The following is a 23,563-nucleotide window of genomic DNA, read 5'->3' on the forward strand; positions in this document are numbered from 1 at the left end:
GACCAACTTCTATGCTAATTACTATTCATGCTCTCTAAACTTCTTTTTGCAAGTTTCAACAAGCATTCAGCATGGAAATACAAACTTCAGTGCTTTGTAAGTAAGATTATGGTTATACTGTTCAGTATGGTATTAATTTATTTTCAGTCTTGTTCTATCTTTATTTGGCAAACACTGGAAAGAGTAACAGCAATAGTGGTTTGTACTGCTGTATGTACTATCTAAAACTGGATGTTTTATTAGAAAACACTTATGATGGTCAAATTCCATAACTCTAGTAAAAGTTATGGAGGAGAAGAAAAATTACTCCCATCCTTCACCAAATGGAAGTAAAAAATGAAAATTCATCCCTCTGCATCCTTAACCATATGTTAGTTATTACTGCTTTCAGGTTTTCTGATGTTACTACACAATTTAGGAGTATAAAGGAATGAGATAGTATTTGATGTAGAACCTACAGCACAAATGAAGCAGGTGTCATGCCAAGTGTGTCCAAGAGCTTCAATGAATTTATCTCCAGCTTCAACAGGATAATCACAGCCATGACATTTTGTGCTGAACAAAGCAATATAATCTGAAATAAAAGAAAAGTCAAACTTAGAACAAACTCTTAACATAATCATATTAAGTCCAAAAGAAATAGAATGTTTCCAGACAATGAATGTTTGGTTGTTTTTGCTTAGTTTCTTACTACATTTACTGAAACACTCCTACTGAAATATGCTTGTTTTCTTTCATTATTTAAATATAAACTCAGTCCAGAACCCTCCATTAGTATGACATTTATCATCACAAATGTAGAAGACATACAAAAAATGCATGGAATTTGGAGTGGTGTTTTTCACAATACTTTCAAATTAGCTTTAATATACGTGGAATCTATTCATAGGACAAATATGGTTGTACAAAAGAGTCTAATGACAAGGGAATGTTACAAGTTTCCATGCTGATATTAATGTTCTTTTTGCATAAAGAGAGAACATTATGGAAACACCATACTGGCTGATTTAATACATCTTTACTTTATCAAGTGCGATTTGGAAAGGTTTGACATTGAAAAATATTAATGGAAATTCCGAAGGTATATGGAATCCATGAGAGTTATTTGATGTTCTGACAAAACCTCCGATTTTAAAGGGTAGGTACCCAGTCAGTCATGCTGTATGGGTTTTTTTTCTTCACTAACAGCTACTCTGACTTGTAAAATTTGAATTGCATAACCATCAAAAAGGAATCTCCAGAGAGAAGTAGGCCAGTTGCTCACTCAATGCACAAGGGGAATACAGAGGGAATACCACTTAAACCTTAACCTCCTTCCTGACTATGTCAGGCAACTCATTTGTAGGGCAAGTACCATTTTGGGAAAACATGGCCTTTTCCTTTCTTAGCTGGCAAGAAGCAGTTTGTTTGTTGAAGCAGCCAGGAAACAAAATCTGCACCACCATGTGCTGTACATCTGTGCAGACCTATCTCTTCATAAGTGTTGGTTGAACAGTTCTAGGGTGAGGTAACAGCATCAGAGGTCACAGCTACAGCAACTCAGAAGGATTGTGGGCAGCTCTAGAAGACTAATTTTTCATTTCTGGTGAGCAGAATCTACCAAGGAGGGGAGTGAAACGGGGGAAAATGTGTAGGGAAGGAAGTGCAAGGTATGATAATACATAAGGGAGAGAAATGAGAGAAGGCATTGTGGACATTGAGGCAAAGACCAGCACTCTGCCATTCTCTCATATAAACTGGAGGAAAATACAGAGACACAAACACTCGTACATGTGGAGAGGGGAAACAAAATCCACGTGGGATGGGGAACTGATATTATTTTGTTCACCAGGTGCTTCATTCTTACGTTGCTTCCATGAACATGAAGCACACCATTAGTGTGCAGAACTGTCCAGACTGCCATACCTTTCTCACAGTAAGGCTCCCCATCCTCCATGTGGAACAGGCTATTCCCAAACGGCTTCTTACAAGCAGCACAGACAAAGCAACTTGTGTGCCAAGTCTGTCTCAGAGCATGCATCACCTCCTGTAAAACAAACAAACAAACAAAAATCTCCAGCAGAATAGCCAGCACTGCAACTTCCTCCTGGAGAACAAACACAAGGCAGAGATGCTCTAAATTCTTCCCTTCTGTATCAGCCAGTTCCCCTCCTCAAAAGAAAGAATTATGACAGAAATTGGGCTCATTTTGGAAAGAAAGAAGAAATAGGACTGCAAGCTTTCTAGAACAATGCATTTGCCAAAGTGAAACAACATGGTTCAGCCAGCAGTTTGTATCAACATGCCCAGTCGCTGTTGCAGGAGGGTTTCTGTGCAAAGATTCTGATTATTTTCTCCTCTGTTTTGACATGACCAGTATGAACTCTTCAATGCAGGAGTACAATTTGTTAAATAAATTTCAAAGAGTCATTTTCTAAGACCAGGAATAAGTCGTGTAAGTCTGTTGTTTCAAAATACTCTAGATTCTGTAGTAATTTCTTTATGCTTCTTACAAGAACAATTCACAAACTAATCTAAAAAAATCTAAAAAAAAAAAATAGGAAAGGTTTTTTTAACTTATATGATTAGTAAAAATGAGTCTGCACGTCTGTTCCTAAGTCACGTGTTTATCACAAAAAACCCTATTCTGTGCACCTGATGTTCTCCTCAACTGAGTACATCTAGATTTTATCAGCTTCTTACATCTGTCCAGTATGGAGAAATCTCTATTACTGCTTCATTCTTTTATCATACAGAAGTCTTCCAAGTCCAAAAGCTGCTGTACTGGGCTCTGATGCACATTTACCTGCTAATTTGCAATCTTACGTGTAGCCAGGATGATGTTTGACAGTGTACCTCTGTCCAACAACCCAGATTTCAAAGGGCCAGCTGCATAACTGCTGTAAATTAACTTTGTTAACTTCAGTGAAACAGCATTGATTTATACCAGCTGAGAATCTAGATCCTATTTTATGTTGCTTCCAATTATACACATAGACTCTGATTCTCTTTTAAGGATTGTTTTTAATGTCCACTGATTATGAGAAAATGGATTGAAGTCCTCTTCTATGCTTTCAATCCAGTGAATAGACAAAATAGTCTAATTTAGATTTGCCATATATCTCATTAGAGAATCACCATTTGAGATTCATTAACTTCTGTTACTGTTTGCAAAACAAGTATTGCTGATAAGTAGGTTTGGATTAATTTATGAACCTCAGTGAGGTAAGAAGCAAAAATAGCTTGAGAAATCTTATTAATATAAATAGAGGCAGCTGGCATCTTTGCTATTTTCCTGATGAAAATCTGTAATGGGAAACTGATTTGTGCCAGCATTCATTAGGTAGGTTAAGTCAGCACTCTGCTATAAATTACTTCTTCTGCCGCAGTAGTGAACAAGACTTGGTTGGAGCCAGAGCTTCAGCATCGATGTCTGATGCTGCCACCCCTAATTGGCAGTTGCAGAGAAGAGCATCAGTAATGCCAACATTTAGACAGATATCAAAAGGTGACAGCTAAGCAGTGAAATCCAGCGAAGGACTCCTTGCTTCTTCATCTGAGCCATACATTCACTACAACTGCATGCACAAATACACTGCTAAAATTATTGATGGTATTCCAGCCTCACCACCATCTAAGGCATATGGAGAGCAAATTAAATTGTACATTTACTTGTACATTAGTCCTTTAAGACAAAAGTGGAATTTTGTTTTTCGCTTTATGGAATATTATTTTTTGGTTTGTGGAATTCAGATCATTGTATTTATTCTGTATTTTCTTAACTATAAGAAACCAGCAGAATTTGTCAACAGCTGTGCTGCTAAGTAACAGTGAGGGCAGCAAGAGCAATGGACCTCTTCCCAACATCACTGATTTCTCTACTGAAATTTTGACTAAATCCTGTGTAAGAAACAAAAACCCAGACTTACTTATAGTAAGTCTCTTACTATAAAGAAGAGAGAGATGAAAGTAACATAATGTGTTATCAGCAAAAAACTATCCAGAAAGTGTTACTTATTTTACACTCAGTGAGATGGTACCTGGAATACATATTCCGTCTATGAGCTCAATAAGGTACAGAAATATCCAAGACTTCAGATGGAAAAAAAAAATATTATAAAATAATATGTTTATCATTCTGAAATAATCCACAGGCTGGGAAATAAGTCTTAAAAGGATGAAATAATAAAACACCTACATTCAGTGCTTACAGTTTAAACGATTTCACTATTTCAGGGATCCACGCAGTTGCAGAAAGGGTTTAGGTTGTTCTCTTACCCCCATAATCTTGGTGTGGCACCTGGCACAGGTTGGTGCGAAGAACTGTTCATAGCAGCGCTCACAGTACACACTGTTCTGCTCCTCCACAAAGCACATATCAGCCAAGGATGTCTTGCAGTAAGCACAATTGAATTCTTCTGGGTGCCAAGAGCGACCCATGGCTACCAGGAAAGGACCTCTGCAAACAACCGTAATTTATTTGTAATCTTATTTAATCTCATTTGTATTGCAAAGAAAAGGTTGAATGACCCTGATTGCAAACCCACTTTCTCAGACACCATGTACACATATAAGAAGCTACTTGAACCATGAAGTGCATATTAAAATAACATTCAGAAACCTAAATAGAAGTGGTCTTTTCCAAGACCATTACTCAAAACACACTGGTTAAAACATTTCATTATTGTTTAGTCTCATGCACTGCATTCACAGACAACTGTTGTAAAAATCAATTGTTTTCTTATCTACATAGCTATAAGTGGTCTTTGTAAGCAGATGGGAAGACAAGAGGAAAAGGCCAATGGCGACAGAAGATAATGCTACTATTTGAAAGCATGAAATAACAGGCAAATTTCCATCTTTACATACCCACACCTCACAACAGCTCCTCAAGTCTCCTACCTTCTTTCTGTCTGACAGCACTGCATGCAGCATGTTCTAGAAATGTCAGGCTATCAGGTGACAACTTGCTGTTTTGTTATGTGGAAGACACATTAAATTAATTTTGGTGATTGACTCTGGTGATTGCAATTAGATATAATGATTATTACTGGAATATTTCCATTCCAGAATATATGAAGGGCAATAATCAGCAGTTCCACATCACCAAACTAGCTCCTTTTAGTGAGGAAGGCTGTCATTAAACATGGATTACTTGAAGTTGGATAGTAGTGCACAGGCTAACAGTGGGCACTGGTCCAGCAGAATGAACTGGGAGAGAAGGGAGAGGCATGCTATGAATCACTGGTAATAGAGTGTAGGCATTATCTTTCTCCAGACACAAAAGCAACAATTACATTTGGCTGCTGTTCCAAAATGATGCCTTTTCCTTTTTTCTCCACAATCCCCCCCTCTGCTCCCAGCCCCTTAACTGTCCCAATGAAGTTGCACGAACCTCCTTCAAAGGGTTACCTTAGGACCAGAAACCTGTTTAAAATCAAGCAGGGATTTGCTGCAGCATCCAAGAGCCAAACAATTAGCACGTATAACTTTGCAGTGATAAAAAGTGAACCACACAACAACAAAATGAGCTCTGGAAATGTTAAATTAATGAAGCAGACAACAGACATCCCTGCTGGGTAATTTAACAGAGTCTTAGGCTCTGGAACTGTACATTAATGTACAATAACCAGTCTCCCTGATACTTTTTTCCTGCTTCATCCCTCTTCAAAGACCCATGACCTTACCGAATGATGCTGTTACAGTGCCCGCAGAGAGGAGTTCGGCTGCTGGCTGGAAAACGCTCCGCCCTCTGAACTGTTCCCCGGGTTAATGCAGGGGGCTGGGAAGAAGTTGAAACTGGAGACGGGTAAGCAGAAATTGTGGCAGGAGATAGCACTGGAGGACCCCTTGGTAGGATGTGCTTTGTGACAGTGGTGGTGGATTTTCCAGGTGCAAATTTCTGAGAAAAGGAGTCATCTGTTACCCAGGGAGGGCGACTCGCAGGCTCCGTGTTGGCAGGGGTGTAGGAATGAACTGGTGCTGGCGCTGTTTTAAGTATCCCAAAAGAAACCAAGAAAGATTTTAAAGTCTTTTTCTTTTACTGTCAATACAGCAACACTTACCCAAGGGTACTCCACGACACACATACAATAAAAGCTTTAGGTGATCGTTAATTACAGCCTGTCCCATTGTTGCTCATTTATTCTGGGCTGAAGCCAAGGGTATCAGCACAATCACTGACTTCTAATACACATGCATTACAGAAATCATTGCCTACTGACTTTTACAGATTTTATGGAGACCATTGTGAAGATCATCTCTTCATTTTCTTGAAGAAATGGATATGATAATTCTGTGATAATGTCAAAGACTGCCACATACTCTGTTTAAGACAGGTTAAAAATATAAAAGCCAGAAATATAGTAAAGTTTTAGATAGAATTTCCCAGAATTTCAGTAAGTTATGCTTAACTTTTGATCTCATTATATTAATTAAGACACAATATGTTCTACAGATGTCACTGTTATCTATCATTTGGAAGTTTATTCCTAGGTTTTTGAAGAAAAACAGGCTCCCATAGGGAAAACAGAGATAGAGAGCACTGGAAGCACTACTGAGGGAGCCAATTCAGCTCACATGACCAGCAAGATAAAGCAAACAGCACTTAGAGGAAGGCCAGACTTGTGGTTATGACTGATCTCAGTTCAGTTCTTGGCTCTGCCACAAACTTCCTGTATAACTTTGAGCAAAGCAAAGTGTGTCTGCGCCTCAGTTCCTCTGTGTAAATCAGAATATTCTCCTTTCTCTCTTCCACCCTTTGACTAGCACATAAAACCTTCAGTGCAGTCTGTCTCTGTGTTTGTGTGCACCGGGCTCTAATCTTGGGTGGAGCTTTATCACATTAAAATAAGCAGGAGCCAGGGCCTGCACATACTGACAAGTTTTCCCATTACCCTGCTCTTTTCAAAACGTCAGATCTTGCATTCTGTAAGACTGAAGTTACTGCCCAAGAAACAGCCTCACTTTGCCAAGTACAGGAGCACTAAAAGCAGTTTCCCTTTGCAAGGAAAACAAAGCAAATGATTGAAAAGAAGCTTGGAGAGCTGAAGTGTTTTGCCCAAATGAGAGAGCACAGCTTTGGGAACAGAAGCCAGTTCTCCAGCAGTCTGGGCAAACATTCCACACAGTAGATCCCAGTACCAAGAAAATCATGACCAAATACACCATGTCCAGGTTTAAGGGGATTGCAGGTAGAAAGGTATTTCAGAAAAGAGGGTTCTGAAAGTAACATGGATCTTTCTGAATAATAAAGTTGTGAGAAGTTTATATTCGACTTAACACCCCTCCTTCAGCCCACACCCTGCCACATAATAACTTACACTGATTATTGGCAATTTGCAAGTGCTTAAATTGCATATATATCAATGCACTGTGATCACCCTTGGGATCTTTTTATTGAGGTCAGAGTTGAATCTAGTGCATTTTCTTGATAAAAATTTCTTATGGTACAGCATCAGCAATGTTTCTGCTTCATAAAACTGTATCCCACCTTAGCTTGAGGCTTTTTTATTTTTAACTTGGAAATGGTAAACAGTATTTAAAGATTTCAGAACAGAGTTTATATGCAATCTCTTTAGATCCTGAGGCTCTTGCTATTTATGTATTACAGTATTAAGATATGCAAAATTAGAATTTAATATTTCATCTCTAATTGATGAGTTCATTAGGCTCCCACCTATCAGGCTAATTAAGCAAGGTGACTTCAGCTCACTTCACTACATTCTCTCTACCTTCTATTTCTTTTCACCCTTTTTTTTCTATTTGCTGCAGTAAAATAAAGAAACAGAAATCAGGAAAGTAAAATAAAACAACAAAATAGGACTTTTTTCCAGTTACTAAATGGAAGTACTGGAGGAATTACTGCAAAATGACAAATGTTGGGTGTTTGCATCTGCTCCAAGTTCTCTTTTCAGCTGTTATAATTTAATTTTACAGGCCTGATTTATTACAATACATTTTCCTCCTGTGAACAAGCTGCAATTACTATTGCTTCAAAATAGTAGCACTGCAACATATTAGAAAGATTTCACTAACTTTGAGATTTTAGCAATTGTTATTAAAAGGGAATTATCTTATTTTCTTAGAAGTACATCCCTAAGCTTATATGAACAATTCTTTTGTCTTAGTAGCTACTGCCATACATATTCACATTGAACATTTATGTATTTCAAAAAGTCTTCCAACACTAATCAGGAGAAAAAGGGGGTTGTTTGCTGCTAAAAAAGTACTAAGATTCAGTATATCAGAGAATATTTTCTCAAAATCCCAGTATTGTATGAGTTGACCATTAACTGTTAAAAAATGAATACTTCAAATAATTCAGCAACTTAGCCTCTATCAACTTGTTTCTCTCAGCCCTCCTGTTTTCTGAGAAAAGGAAAGAATGAATGGCATTATTGTTGTCCTGAGAGAATAGCAGGAGAAGAGGTCTCTCTTAATAGGAGTAAGAGCAAGCCAATTCCTTGCTTCTGGGGAAGTTGGAATTCTCTCCCTCAGCTCTTCATTTAGGGCCTATGGCTATTTTCTCTCCAGACAAAAAGGCACATTACCAAGACTCGTGTAGTAAAGCAAAGATTTATAGCGTCTCAAATGCTTTGGTCACACAGACTTGCACCATGAGAACATTTTTAGAACATTTTTCCTTTTTTTTCCTTTGTTAGTAGATGACAGAAGTGTTACTCTTTATTATTATCAGTAACAAAATAAATTAATAACCACAACTGATATGTAGTGAGGCCACTACATATAGTGGCCACATCCTTGAATCCCAAAGTTTTCCCATATACTGTTACAGTACAGAGTAGATGACAGAGCAGATGATGTTTTATAGGGAGACACTATTCTAATTTATGGGAACTAAAAATGAAATAATGGTGTGGAAGCTGCTGGTTTAGTATTGAAGGTGCTTAGGATTCAATATAAAGTTCATTAAGAACTGTGGGAATTTCTCTACCAATTCCTCCAAGAGCAGATCAGGCCTTTACGCTTGACCAATTCTGCATACACAAGCAGGCCCAGCTGGACTTAGGGACTTAAAAGGAAAGATCTGCTTTCTTACATTTAGGTATTGTGTTACTTTGTGGTACAGAAGTGGAGCTGGAGTTGTTTGGGATACATGAAAGGTTATGCTGGTCTGGGAAAGCCTTCGGGAAAGGAATAGTCAGGTATGTTCTGCCATCTAGTGGGCCTTGCTCAGAAGAGAAGTCTGTGCTTTAAAACACGGGTTATGAAATTTAGGGAGACGATTTCAGAGCTCACAGCTTTCTCTACTGGAAAAAATGAAAGATCTTTAGCAGAAGAAAATTTCCCACTTGAGTTAGGTTAGGGAAAGTGTAGACTGCCTGATAAATCCCATCTGAGCCAGATTTCAACAATGCAGTTTCATTTTGAGATTTGTTTCAGTTTGTTTGGGTTTTAATCTGACATTAAAATAGCCTTGTAAATCCTCTCAAGTGACTGATTCAGGAGTCTCTATATTGAATATATGAGCCTGTTGATTGGTGTTTTAATCTGGAAGTTGCTGCCCCACATTTCCAAGTCATTGACAAGGTTGGATGAGGAAGTTTTCTACCTGTCTTGGTGGTTTGTTCTAAGTACTATTGATTTTCCCATCTGTGACAGGAGATGTTATTTCCTCCATTTCTTCCAAGTGGCAATTTCCCATTTGCTCTGCAACTGTCTCTGAGGATAGCTCATGCTCCAAAACCACTCCGAAGTGCTAGTACATCAAATATATAACACTTAATAAAGTACCAATACAAGAACCAAACATCTTCACTGAAATCTCTGCCTGGAACCTCTCTTGTACCAGAGTCACTTTAGGGTTCAATTATGAAGGCATTTTAGAATCCCTTATTGGATTTCAAACTCCTAAACAGTAGAGGAGGACCTTTTCTTTCTCTGCCAACTATTTAAGCCTTTATTGAGAGGCAATGAGGCTCAAAAGCACCAGCCTAAGGAATTGCAAAGGAACACCAGCAGTGTAAGGAAGTGCAAAGAAAATGCCCAACCCAGGAGAAAACAAAAGCCTTTCCTCTTATTCCAAGTAGAATTCAACAGCCAGCTTTGACTTTACCAGATCCAGCCAATAATTGGAAATAGCTGCAGTTGTATTTCTGTGGCAGGTTTGTATATTGAACTGGAGTTTATACTTCCTCAAATGAGCACAGGGCTTAACATCAGTCAGTGTATTTAGGAGATATTTTGATTTGCCAGAGTTTGCTCTCTTCTGCATTACAGAAATAAATCTGCTGTCGTCATCTTTTCAAGTCAGAAATAATAGCATTTGCCTTGAGTGAGAACATGGTATACACTGGCACGCTTTACTAAAGCAAAAGAGGAGGAGCTGAAGGTTTATTTACTTTGAGACCCTAAAATAGCTCACGAGAGCTCTGACTTGACTTTTCCTACCTTTACGTCTCAAATATAAAGATCAATTGATTTGTCTGTCTGCTTTATGTCTAACTAAAATTCCTACATTTGTTTAAGTTCAGTAGATCCAGAAATAGAACATTACAGAAGACAGTTTAAGACTGTTAGAATTCTTGGCCTTTTCATGTTTATTTGACTGTAAAGATATAAATCAACTTTTTAATTCTCTTGCTAAGATCAGAAAAACCTTAAATTGAAACAGAACTGCCTTTGGACTTATATTGCTGTCTCATTTAATTCATTCAGTTAGAAGGTTCACATTTTGGTCATCAATGGTTTCAGAAGCTCAGTCCATTTGTAACACATTAATATCAAAGGAATTTAAATAATATCAAGAAGCATATTTTCCAAATGAATGAATAACCAAATATATTCCTTAAGTTACTATCTTTGGGAAATGGAATAGCATTATGAGGTGCTTTAATACCTCATTCTTTATTTCAAATATAAGCCTAAGTTTGAGAAACTCAATATATGGTCTTACCTATTTTGCAAATATATCCTGCTCAAGCAAACTCCACTTATTTTACCTCCTTCCTGAACTGTGCATTCTTTTTTAGCCATTTCCTCAATTCTGTAGTGTCACTGGGCTCCTAACTGGATACCCTGTGTTATTTTTCAAATGTATTTCTTCTGAAAAATCAGGTTACACATTTTTAATTAGACTTTTCCCTTGCTTTTATTTTCCTGTCTGTTTGTTTCACATTTTAACTCTGAAGTAGAATACAAATACAACATAATCCTCAATCTTCAGATAATCTGAGGCAAAACTAGCAACATTTAGACCCACATGTATAAATACTTTCTGGTATGTCTGTGTACAAAATGTGTACTTTTTACATTTTATTTTTCCAAAAGAAATGTGTGAGCATTTTTTTCTGACTCTTTTCAGTACTTTGAAGGCTCCTTACCTGGCTGGTAGACAGAGGGCTTTATGCTGGCAGTAGTAACAACTCTCATTTTTGAAGCAGCAGAAGGAGCAGGACTTTCACTGTAGCTTCCAGAAACTGGCATTGGTGTATATGACTGGGTTGTGTTTCTAAAAGCAAAATGTAGGTGTGAACAACTTTATAAACAGCAAAAGTCACTGACCATGAAGTAACAGATCTGGCAGCGTCCAGAGCACTCCAAGAGGAACTGTCTGTGAGAACTAAAGAGAGAATGCTGGGAGATTCATCAGTCTCTGTCATTGCTAAGGAAGGCTTGGACAATTTTTTGGAAAGAAAAATTAGTCAAATAAGGATTTTAAGTAACAGCAAGTTTGCTGTTGTTGTCATCACAGAAAAAAGCTTGCTGAGAGAATATGATAAATTTGAAACTCTCAGTAACAAGGGATCAGACTTCACAAAGCTGCATACAAAGTTTGTGTTTTCTGTTTCTCTGCAAACAAAAAGGCCTGGTCTTGTCTAAGATAAATAAACGAGTTCATATCTGGACTTAAAAATACACTTGCTCAGCACAGTTATTACTATTACAAATGTTAATTAGTATTTATATACTGTTATACTCTTTTCAAAAATACTGAAGTGATCTTTAAAAATTTTTCTGAAACTCTTTTCCCTATTTAGACTGAAAAAAATTACATTAATTTTCCTATTGTTCAGATTCATGCTTCAAAAAAAAAAAAAAACATACGATATGCAATATTATGATGCACTTTCTTCCAGTCCTAGAATAAAAACATTTTCTAAGTATTCCAAAAATCAGTAAGAAACAGTATTTCTCTATCTTATGGCTTACATGGTGATTCTCAGTTTGATTACAGTAACAAGATTACAAAATATGCCTCTTCTATCTGCCAGTTACTTGGGGTGATTCTGTTTGTAGTGCCTGTGCTTCACAGACTGCTAAAAGATCATCACAGTCAAAGCAAGCAAGAGAGAATAAAGAAGTACAAGGAAGGGAAGCAACAGATAATGGGATGAGTGCAGTAAGAAAAACCTACTCACTACAGAATGTCCTTCTTACTCACCCTGAAAACAGTTTTGCTTGTTTTTTCCCTTCAGTGTCACTCCCCCTATGAACTAGATCCCTATCTATTTGTGCTGACAACTAATGAGTTATTTCCAAAGTGGGTTTGTCTATAGGAAAACATTTGTCAGCATATGAAAAGAAGCATCCAGCTTTCCCAGACTGTTGGTCCATCTTGACTTTACTTCCTTTAACAGTGGAAACAGATACCATCTGGAGAAAACACGTTATAATCTTACATGGCAAACCCAGCAGATTTCTTCCAGTGCAGGTAAGAAACATTCTGAGAAATGGAAACTTTAGATTTTTTATTTTGAACAAAATAAACCTGTCCTCAATGCAGTTTTTTGCTGCTCTGACAGTGTTTCTGCCATAGATTAGTTTGCATGGCATTGCTGCCTCAGGCTAATTTATTTTGTCTATTTAGCAAGACGTAGAAACTTAGCTATTGCTACAATGGCTATAGCTAATTATTTCTGTACCTAGTCTAGGGCTTAGGCCTGGATTTGGGTCCACTGTACCGTGAGTGAACACAACTCTCCAAGATAAACTATTTTAGTGGGTTTATATTCACTGTAAATTCTGTTCTGAACCATGCTGTGCTTTTGTAACTGCCAAAGCTGTTCTAAGCACTGTAAAACTCTGGTTTCTATTCTTACTGTCTATTTCCTGATGAGACCTCCTGCGTGGTGGCTAAGAAGCACTGTGCTTGGGATCATTAGACAGAGGCCATTGCTCCTGCCATAGCACAGGGACACGGACACTGTGGGCACTCTGGCTTCACCCACAGCTTTCAAAATGCCACCAGCTAAACACACCATCTAAAGACTTGTCCTTGTTCTAAAATCTGCTGCTCAGGGTAAACTACACAGCTCAGTGGCCAATATTTACAATGTGGGTTAAAAGATTTTAAAATGACGTGTCACACAGCCTGAATCTGAAAATGTCATCCAGTCAGGAAAGTCTACTCCCAGGTGCACAGGTCCAATGGTGAATCTCTCTTAATGCACAAAATAAAGAAAGAAGTTCTGAACTAGATTAGTAATACTTAGATTGTCATGAAGAAAAATGGTTATTCAAAATTCAAATGTTTCCCAAATATAATAGCATAGTAGAACCATACCACAGATTTCCTTGTGTTCAGGGAAATGAAGCTGAAAAAACCCCAAAACAACACCCCCCCATTCATAGTACCAAAATCAAAGCAAAATTAAAAGTACTGAATCCTTTTAACCCTTTTACATGTGTATGACACATATTAAATACAGTAAGAAAGATAAGAAAGCTTATCAAAGAGAAATAAAGTGTTACACTGCATCATTAAGGGTTTAGTGGAAGAAAGGATTTATATTTCTGCTGAAGAAAAGGAAATGGAGTGTGATTAAAAGAACAAAAAAAGAACAAAAAAAAAAAAACCCACAACAAACCCAAGAAAGAAGGAAATTAAGAAAGAATAAAAAGATGTTGTAAGGACCAAAGATGCTTTAATGGATCAAGAAGCACTGGCAACTCAAAAGCAGTGAAAGCAACCTCATTGAATTTATCTGTAGCAGTCAATGGCATGTGACAGGCAGCAAATTAAATACCGGCTCTGAAAACTATTAGTTGTCAGAAAAAGAAAGAGTAAATATTTCTAAGCAGATCATTTTTATGTTAACGCTTCACTAGATGCCTACTAGTAGCAAGAAACTGGTTTGTTAAGTACTTTTAAGGTAAAATAGCTGCACAAAACAGTTTTATACCTCTGCTTTGACTGGTAGCTGATGGAGGTGGAAGAATGCCGGTTGAAACTAAAATGAGACAAAAGTGGTATTTGAAAAAATATACACAAAAGATTGGTATATCTTGCCCTACCATGAATTTCCTATGAGTAAGAAAGGCTCTTAAACTAAACAACATGTACATATTTATAATCATATGAGTATTACATTACATTTTGTTTTCTTATTTAAGCTGGGAATCACAGTGAAACCTGAAGAATGGTAAAATAAGTCAGTGAGCTGAGAGCTCCATAAGTCACTCTCATCTGATCTTGTTATTTGATTGTGGAACTCCAATTATTTTTATTAGCAGAAAAAAAAAATAAATGAGGGATTTTTCTCAGTGTCATAAGTTTACATTGCTTCAAATCTGAAAAGCAAACCTTGAATGAACCAAAAGCCAAAGATCAGAAGTGCCCCAGCTTGTGAGGCAGCTCAGACAACCCCATGGAAAGGACAGGCTGGCGTAGTTGAAGCAAAACCATCAACCCACCATGTTCAACTTTTGCCTTGCAGAACCTTTCTATTGCTATAGTCTTAGGTAAACAGGTAGATTTTTTTTTTTCCTTGGGGAAACAGCATAGTTTCAGAACATAAATGAGTCATTTATGCAAATGAGTCATTTATGCAAAGGAAGTACTTGAAAGCCTGCACAACGTATGATCTGAAAAACAAGAGGATTCAGAATGAACAGAGTTCCTGTCTGCAGGGCAGTGCATCAATCCCATCCCACAGGGGCACAGCCCACATTTCCCAGAACCACCAGGAGTCTGCCTTATGCCAATTATTTTCCTCACTTCTGGAGAAGAGTTTTTTTTTCCCTTTACCATGGACACAGTGCTTGGATTAAAATCTCTGGATCAGAAGCTACACTTGACTTTTAGAACCATAATTGTAACTCTCTCCATTGTTTCTCCTGGTTTTGTATTCCCAGAGTGCTGTTGCATGGGATGCCCTGCTTTAACCCTCTGGATGAAATAACCCCTCCCTGAAGAGCTTCAAGCTTATTCAAAACTCTCCTGCTGTGCTTGCTTCTCTTAAGTAAGATTGTAAGTGGAACAGATAACAGTAAGTCAGAATTTTACTGCAGATGTAAAAGAGTAAGACAGTCTGTTAAAGATTAGTGATTTACTTCAAATACACCTCTTCAGGAACATTAGAAAGATTTTACTCATGTTAAGTGTTATGCATATGCTCACAAAAGCTAAGTCACTATAGAACAGGATCTACTAAAGTTTTAAATCAGATTTAAATAGTTAAGGATCTTGATCAAGAAACCCTCCCACATTTTCTTGGTGGATGTTTTTAAAGCATCTAAAAGGAAAAAAAACCACCAAACACTGGAATAATGGTGATAAAACCTCAGGCTCATCTACCCAAGGATATCCCCATCCTGTAAAACAGTGGTGTAATTAAGGTCATCCATATTTTTTTTTTAAATAAAGTGATATTAAATGCTCAGTACTCCTCTGGTATATGTCAAGCTAAAAGTCTGCATTTTGGCATGCTAAAGCACTGCTTGATTTCTAAATTAAAACTACCAGATGCTCAAAAATTTGAATTATACATCAATTTAGAAGCATTTTTAGTCCCTTACATTTGAATACACTAGCTATAATGCACAATTCTTTTAAAAACAAACATGGAAGAAATGCACCAAGATAAAGAACCTATTCCAGCTGAAAGACAGCCATCCAAAACCAACCAACCAACCAAGCAGAGTTCACTTCTTCTACTTGATTATCAGGGAACCAAAATTTTCCAGGTCCTACAAGTCTCTGATTTGCCCTTATGTGCCAGGACTTGCTGAAGCCCAGACAGTAACATCTGCCTGTTGGTAACAGGGAAGCAGATGACAGCATCACACTTGACAAAGCAGCAGTGTATAAAGCTGATACGCTGTAGATCTTTTCTATGTGAACAAAATAATTGCCAGGTGCCAGCAAGAGGTTTTAGGAGACTAGAGCATTTCTTTTTGAAATGGACAGATGTTTTTCATAGATTCACAGAATCTTTGAGGTTGGAAGAGGCCTCAGGAAGAATCTGATCTAACCTGCTGAAAGCAAGGCCAGCTCTGAGGTCAGACCAGTTTGCTCCATGTTTTAGCCAGTGATGTCTTGAAAACCTTCAAGAGTGGAGAGACACAGCCTCCCCAGACAAGTCACTTCCTTTCAAAAGGGCAGGAAAAGCAGCAATGGTCCATGACAATCTAATTTACTAATTTACTTTCAATTCATATGCCTCAATATCTCAATGTCATCTTTTTATTCTCTTTAAAATTTTGTTTCACACTGATTAGTACATGTTGGTACATAACTACAAATGAATTAATATGGTTTCGAGGCCTCACACTGCTTCCCTATTCCCATTAATTGCATATAAAATTTAAGGGAAACAGAAAAAAGCTCAATCAAAAAAATAGTATTACACTAGCTCTAAGAAAGACATGCAAGTAGTGTCAGCAAGTACTGGTTACCTTTATACTAATTTATTAGCTGTTTATATGTAAATTATGCATAGTTGTTGCTTAACTTGTCCCTGCCCAAACTGGATGATCTTTAAGATCCCTCCCAGCCCAATCCATTCTAGGATTCCATGATTTCCAAGGCAGGAATGAAAACAAGCTCTTAGGAAAGATTTAGATGGATCCTAAGATGTAGACTGGTGCAACATGAACAGATGTGCTCTGTCTGGACAGAGTAGTCACCAAAACTTCCATTTAATTTCATCTTCTGACTGATTTCAATCTTCAGCCGAAAGAATCCCTAAAATCAAGTATTTTCTGTAGCTCAGGAGAAATAATAGGTTTTGCAGGCCAGTGTTTAATCAAACTCAAATATGCACAGTTATTATTGCTTGGAAAGCAAGGAACCTTACCTGAATAGAAGGGGCTTCTGGAAACGAAAGTTACAATTGGTGTACTTCCACTCATCAGCAGTCAGTTTTATTCCTTATGTTTTATCAGTTCCTACTGGGAACTGATAAAATACTGGGACTACTTCCCCTGTGTAAGTCCCATGGCTGTAAACAGACATGCTCACATCCTAAAACTGAAAACTCTTCTATGTTTTGTTCTGTAGCTATTTCATTTCTGCATTGGTTTCAGCGATGTGAAGCCAACCAAACTGCTGTTAAATACTTCCTGTGCCAAGCACTTAACTGTTCTATGCTTTTCTTGAGAAAGACCATTATACTTCTTGCCTTCATTACACTCAAGCCTTCAAACTTGTGCCCTTTGTCAATTTCAAACATTGCCTTTGGGTGATTCTTGACTATTTTTTTATCTAAAGATAAGACACACATAGATAATTACAATCTCAAATGTATTGCTGATTTAGTTTTTAATTATTTCTTAAGACTGTTCAAATTGTGTTCAAAGGAGTCTTTAAATCACCTACTTTTTCCTCTGTTAGTTGTCAAAGTGTTATGAAAGCAGTGAAAAGGCTTGGAAGTGAGGCAGTACAGCAGCATTCTCTCTTTCTACTGATAAAAGATTCCTGTGATCTTGCATTTTCACCAAGAAAAAAAAGGTCCATCATTCTCACTCAGTGTCTCTAGACAAATATTTTCATTTCAGGATAGCAAAAGCAGCACAAACCAACCAAGTGAAACACCTCTGTTCCAAGAGGACCTTGTGGTCACATATCCTACATCTAAAACGTTGTTTCCTAGCTGGGTTGTCGTGCAGAAGATAAGGAAGAGACTATTCTTTTAAAAACATTGTGCTTTTTCTCTCTCAATTCAATCCCTTCAGAAACTGAAAACCTCATATCAGAGAGCATAATACAAAATCAAAACAAATTAGGTTAAAAGAAGAGAGCTTTACAGATATACCTAGACTGAGATGAGATAGCAGATGAAATAGTGGAAGCTGCTAATGACATGTTCTTGGGCCCGTGGAAAGGCTTAGGCTGGGAAAGAGAGCTGGGGGCTGCAAGAACTCTGCAGAAGACACATAAAAGCATGAAAGCATGAACAAAATGATTTAACAGAGGCACAAATCATGGCATCGGAATCAAGCTCTGGCAGGATTCAGATACAGGAAGACTGCTGCATAGTTACCAGGAACAGGTTTTCTGTAGCACACATCTGCAGACTTACAGAATAGCACAACCAAGCACATTCCTACAGAACACAAGGCAAAATGCACACATTATGGAAACATTTTGAAACCAGACTCTATCAATAACTAAGAAAGACAATATTACAGGACAGGACTTTTGTCAATGAGGCATGCTTTTATCTGAAAGATCTGAAGATGTTTGAGTCTAAATACAAGATAAACATTTTATTATGCAAACAGTCCCAGACTGAAGGTTGTCCTATTAAAACCAGAAGTAATTGGAATAATAAGTTTAGTAGAGGCATTTTTTTGTCTGAAGCAAATACTAGGTAATGCCTTTTCTTCATGCTACCATTTCAACTGAGGAATAAAAATTACTTAAACCTTATCATTATTTTATGTGGAAGTGCCTCTCAGGCCAGTTCTGAATTAGAGCATAAGACCTTATTCAAACCTCCTTTGCTGTCTGGCAGTTTTTACCTAGCCATGACCTACCACTGCATTCTGGTAGGTCACGGCTAGGTAAAAACTGACTAAAGTGAGAAACAAATTAGTTGGTATATATACATAATGTGAGCCAACTAGGAAAAATTAACCAAGAAGTAGCACCAAGAAAACACTTCCAATTCCATTTATACATACCTAAAATATGATACCTCTGAAGTCTCAATTATTTAAAGTGGTTTATATTACCAGAAGTGTGTTTTTCCTTGGATTTTTAAAGCATGCTAAAACAGCTATCTTTTCAGGATGTTCATGTAGCAAACCCCAAAGATAAAAGAATCTTATGTACCAAAACTTCACTCTTACTATCTCCAAAATTAATGTAATGTAAGTGACAGCTGTATAAATCCCACACATTTCCTCACAAGCTGTCTGACAGTTTTAAATATGCAACTGTAACTCCCACTGTGCTACAAGTGTTGGAATGCATCTTCTTGAAACTTACTTCAGCTCAAAGGCTAATTCTCATTAGGAAAAAAAGATCAGATAAATCTAATAGAAATGAATTGATTTAACTTACAGAGCAAGTCAATCATCAAGTGTCCACCATGTTTTACTGATATATGCTGAGACATAGTAAGCTCAATCATGTGAGTAAATGACATTTTCTGATTTTCCATTTCTTGTCCTACTGCAGAAACACTATTAAAAGAATCTTCATTCACTGCAATTAATCTGAGGAGTTGTTTTGGTTTTATTATAAGTGGTGTAAAAACATTTCTAATTTTAAGCCCAGACTTGCTTTCTGAAAACGAAGTTATTTTTAGGGCAATTTTATTTCGCAAATTCTATGCAAACATGAACAACGTATCACAAAATTAAAAAAAAAAAAAAACCACACACAAAAAAAAAAAAAAAAACAAAAAAAAAACCCCAAAAAAAAAAAAAAAAAACCAAAAAAACCCCCTCAAAATATATAAAAGCATATAACCCAGGTTACAGCTTTTCATACTACATTCTTATGCTAGGAATGTGTATGCAGCATTTCCAAAGCCAGAGGGGTATAAAGCAATGGAGCATTACCTTTGGAAGGAGGATGAGAAAGACTCTTGCACTACTGAGGTGGTGGCTGGTGCTGTCATCAGGCTGGCTGTGTTTGGAGCAGCAGTAGCAGGCTGAGGTGCTGAAGCATGTGGTGCAGGAGCAGCAGAACTGGGAGCCACCGGGGCATGCTCAACAGGGGTACTAATTAGAGTTAAATTAAATAAAACAAGAAGCATCTTAAGAAGGCGTGCATTTACGTGGAGAGCATAAAAACTACTATGTTTGAACCTGCAGCTGCAAACATAGTAGCTGGCTGGGTTACTGAGGGTAAAGCACAATTATGCAAAGAAAAAAAAGACATTTGTTCAGCCTTTTCCATTGTGCAGTTCAGACTGCAATGCAGTGTTGGTCCTGCTTGACTGAAATTTACCCCAGGCGTTAAAGAGCACTTCAGTCCTGCTCCCACTGATGCCAACGGCAGGAAATGTGTCACCCAGGACTGAAATGGCTGTGAGGAGCCTGTCACAGTCTTGTGAGCTCATATAAATTCCATCAAATATATTGAAATGAATGATAATAATCTAGTCTTGTATCCTGTGACCAATTAAGTAACCTGTTGAACTACTAATGTCTTCCATCATGTCCCTTAAATTTGAGAATTACTCATCTCTTACAGACAGACAAATGGAGCAAAGTTAGCATTTTTTTTTTAAATCAGAGCATCAGTACATAGTTGTCTTGTCCATGAGCAGTGGCCTAGAAACATAATGGATACATGTCTACTTCTTTAGACCTATGTCATAAGTATATTGTCACATCTCTGTGTTCTTACAAATTGCTCCTATCAGGGTGATGGAATTTGGTGATTCTCTTGCTCAAGGTACATATGCCCAAAATGCTCCTTCCTGAGCACAGCAAGTATCAAATAACAAAAGAAACCTTACAGTTCCACAACTGTTTCTTCAGCCAACCTTAGCCCTCCAACTCTCTCTCAGCTATTTTTCCTAAGCAGATTTACTATCCATTGTGCAAATTATCTCATATTTTCTTTTGCTTCTCTCAGAAACACTGATTTTACAAGTTATATTCCTCAGGACCTCAGGGGTGTTTGGAAAATCTGAATTTGGGATACCCCTTATTCTCCAAGGGACTGTCCCGTTTCCCCTGTCCTTCACCTCCTCTTCAATAGTCTACATGATGGTGTCTTAATTCAGCTGAATATTTTGTTTGATTAGCTGAAACAGAAGCTGGTTGTTATACCCACAAACCTCAAAGTTGAATGCAGCCCTCAACAAAAGCATGAAATCGGTATTTTCTCCCTTATGGAGATTCATCTACAATTATGTACATAGTAAATAAGTTCCTGAAAATAATCATCCAGTTTGCAATTCTGGCTTTCAAATCCTTACACCAAGTTTTGCAACAGTCTTGCAGAAGTTCTTCCATTGTAATATACATTTGAGAGTCAGATGATTTCTTCCATCCTGACTCATTCATGATGTAAATTCTTCCAATTAACTAGTAGACTATCAGTTTCACAGTCTGTGTAACAGAGTAGCTGCGTATTATCCATCACAGCTAATCTGGTACTGAATTTCAATTCAATTCATTTCAACCCATTTTTCTTGTGCCACAGTGGGTACCAGAATTACCCCATTAAAAGCTGTGGAGTCACAGTTTTCATCTTACATACTTATATATCTTTGATTTGGCAAGCAGGAAAGGATTGAAACTATGCTGCACATAAAAATGGAACTTAATATATGTGTTAAAAACAAACACAATCTAGGATTTCACCTATTTTGTCTATTTGCCCTGATGTGAAAGGGAATTTGCTGCAGATTTCAAAAGATTCAAGACTTCATACCTTGAAGAGTGCAGTGAACTTAATTAATTGCAACTTAATTGTAACAATCTCCAAAATAATCAAAATACGTATTCAGTGATAAATATTGAAAAGAAAGCAAAAAAAAAAACCAATCTGTATGTGTGGACATGGACCTATGTGGAGACAGATTTGAACAGAATGAACCCATATAAATAAAATAAAATATATATACTAGAATACCTTTTAAAGTTTAGAAGAAATACAAATAAATTTTATCTTGCATAGTGTTTGTAATATTTCTTTTTTATATGATTAAAATGTTGGACGCTTGCTTACCTTCCTTCATGGTAGAACATATTAATTATCTGAATAAGGAATTGGAATGAATATAAGTGAAGTGGATATAACCATAAAAATCAGACTGGTTTGGTTACATAAATGATATGCAGTTGATAACATTCTCGAAACAGTTTTATAGAACGAGCTCAAGACTAACTTGACTGGTTTTAATTTAGCAATATAAACTTCACATAATTTTATTTATATTGTCAAATACAATAGCTAAACTGAGTTTTTTCCCCTCCTCCTTTCTGGTTTTTCAGTCTGATCTTTCATTTTAGTTCTTCAAGTGCAGAAGAATTTTAAGAATTGATAAATGTGAGTGCTGCTTTATAAAATAGGTCATCTAATGCAACAGCTTCATTATGACATGTTACAGAGGGTTTGTTGGTTGGTTGGTTGGTTGGTTTTTAAATACAATAATTTTGTAGACTTTAAATCTTTACAGTACTTTGTATTTTAAAAGAAATTGAAAAAATCAAACATCTTCATATTTGTGGTAACAAACATAAAAGTAAGTTAGGTGGATGAAAAACACACATTTCTTCTCAGCTGATTTTCACTCATGAAAAGGAACACAGATCAGTAAAGGTTAAGAGGATAACAATGGTTAACAACCATAATGAGAACACAGCAACAAATGCACTCTAACATTTAAAATACAAGCGTAGATTATACTTTTTTCTCTTGGTGAAATCCTAAGTTCTGAGTATTTCTATCCCAATAACAAGGAGTGGATGATTAAAACAGCACTTAGTCTCCTTATTTAATGCATGAAGTTTTTTGTGTTTCTAATCCTCCAACAGATCACTTACAAAGAACCAAAAATATAGAGAACCAAAACTAAAATGGATACGGAAAACATCTGTTATTGCATCATTTGTAGAAAAAAAGTGCCAGAGAAAGTATTTAGAGAAAGCTGTAATGCGGAAGGATTTAATACTTGAATACAGGAATGTTTGTGGAATCCACTGAAAATACAGAAATATCAGCTGCTGCTTCGCTGCTGAAGATGCTTAATGACTCGTCTCTGTATTGTAGGTGTGATCCTACGAGAGCCACAAAATGTAACACCCACATGAACCAGAAGCTGCTGGAATTGGGAGAACTTGAACACCTGCCTTTGAGGCAATGGGCATTTCCATCTGAAGGAGTTAGAGGTTGTTATTACCAAACCATTGCAAAGCTCCAAACCGGGTCAGTTATGCAGTTACACGGCACAGTGTACCTTTGGTTACTGGATGAAGCAAGAGGGGCTTTCTGGCCAACACCGGCCTCCCTCTGGCTTGTACCTGCTCCAAGCCTCACAGACCCCTTGGAGGCCACTGGCTGAGCATTGGCAGTGTTGGCATCCCTGGTGGATGACTTAGGAGGATGCCAAATACTCGAGGTCACATACTGGGGCGCATGTGCGGTACCTGTAGGCCTGGGTAACAGAGATTACAAGGGCGTTTGTAAATGAGGCACTTCCTAGGTAACAGCAAGGGTTTGAGGAACAGACAGAATTCCAGCCACAGATGGAGCTGGAGATCATAATGACAAGGCAGCTGAAGTAATCTTGATAGTTCATTGGTTAATTACTGCTTAAGACCAGGAAAGGCTTGACAAATTAAAAAAGGTACCTTGTGTTAAATATGGAATTCATATTGCTATGAATATCAAAATAAGCAGAGCTGTGATGGTAATGGAGGTGGAGAAAGG

The 23,563-nt window shown here is 37.3% G+C and overlaps 1 protein-coding gene across 5 annotated transcripts in view; it reads right to left on the bottom strand.

Moving 5' to 3' along the window:
* LDB3 (LIM domain binding 3) overlaps positions 1-23,563 on the bottom strand; it is a 116,226-nt gene that overhangs the window by 5,357 nt on the left and 87,306 nt on the right. For 4 of the 5 annotated variants that reach the window (XM_053984412.1, XM_053984413.1, XM_053984410.1 and 1 more), the window contains 8 exons: positions 19,735-19,896; positions 17,979-18,086; positions 14,127-14,174; positions 11,325-11,452; positions 5,667-5,967; positions 4,258-4,438; positions 1,906-2,026; positions 459-574 (listed from right to left, as the gene is read on the bottom strand). In XM_053984412.1, the coding sequence (XP_053840387.1) occupies positions 459-574; positions 1,906-2,026; positions 4,258-4,438; positions 5,667-5,967; positions 11,325-11,452; positions 14,127-14,174; positions 17,979-18,086; positions 19,735-19,896 (1,165 nt within the window). Of the gene's footprint in view, positions 1-458; positions 575-1,905; positions 2,027-4,257; positions 4,439-5,666; positions 5,968-11,324; positions 11,453-14,126; positions 14,175-17,978; positions 18,087-19,734; positions 19,897-23,090; positions 23,289-23,563 lie in introns of all 5 variants that reach the window. The other variant, XM_053984415.1, reaches the window with a different exon arrangement.

Source organism: Vidua macroura, chromosome 8, assembly GCF_024509145.1.
Source record: "Vidua macroura isolate BioBank_ID:100142 chromosome 8, ASM2450914v1, whole genome shotgun sequence".
Classification (NCBI taxonomy): domain Eukaryota; kingdom Metazoa; phylum Chordata; class Aves; order Passeriformes; family Viduidae; genus Vidua; species Vidua macroura.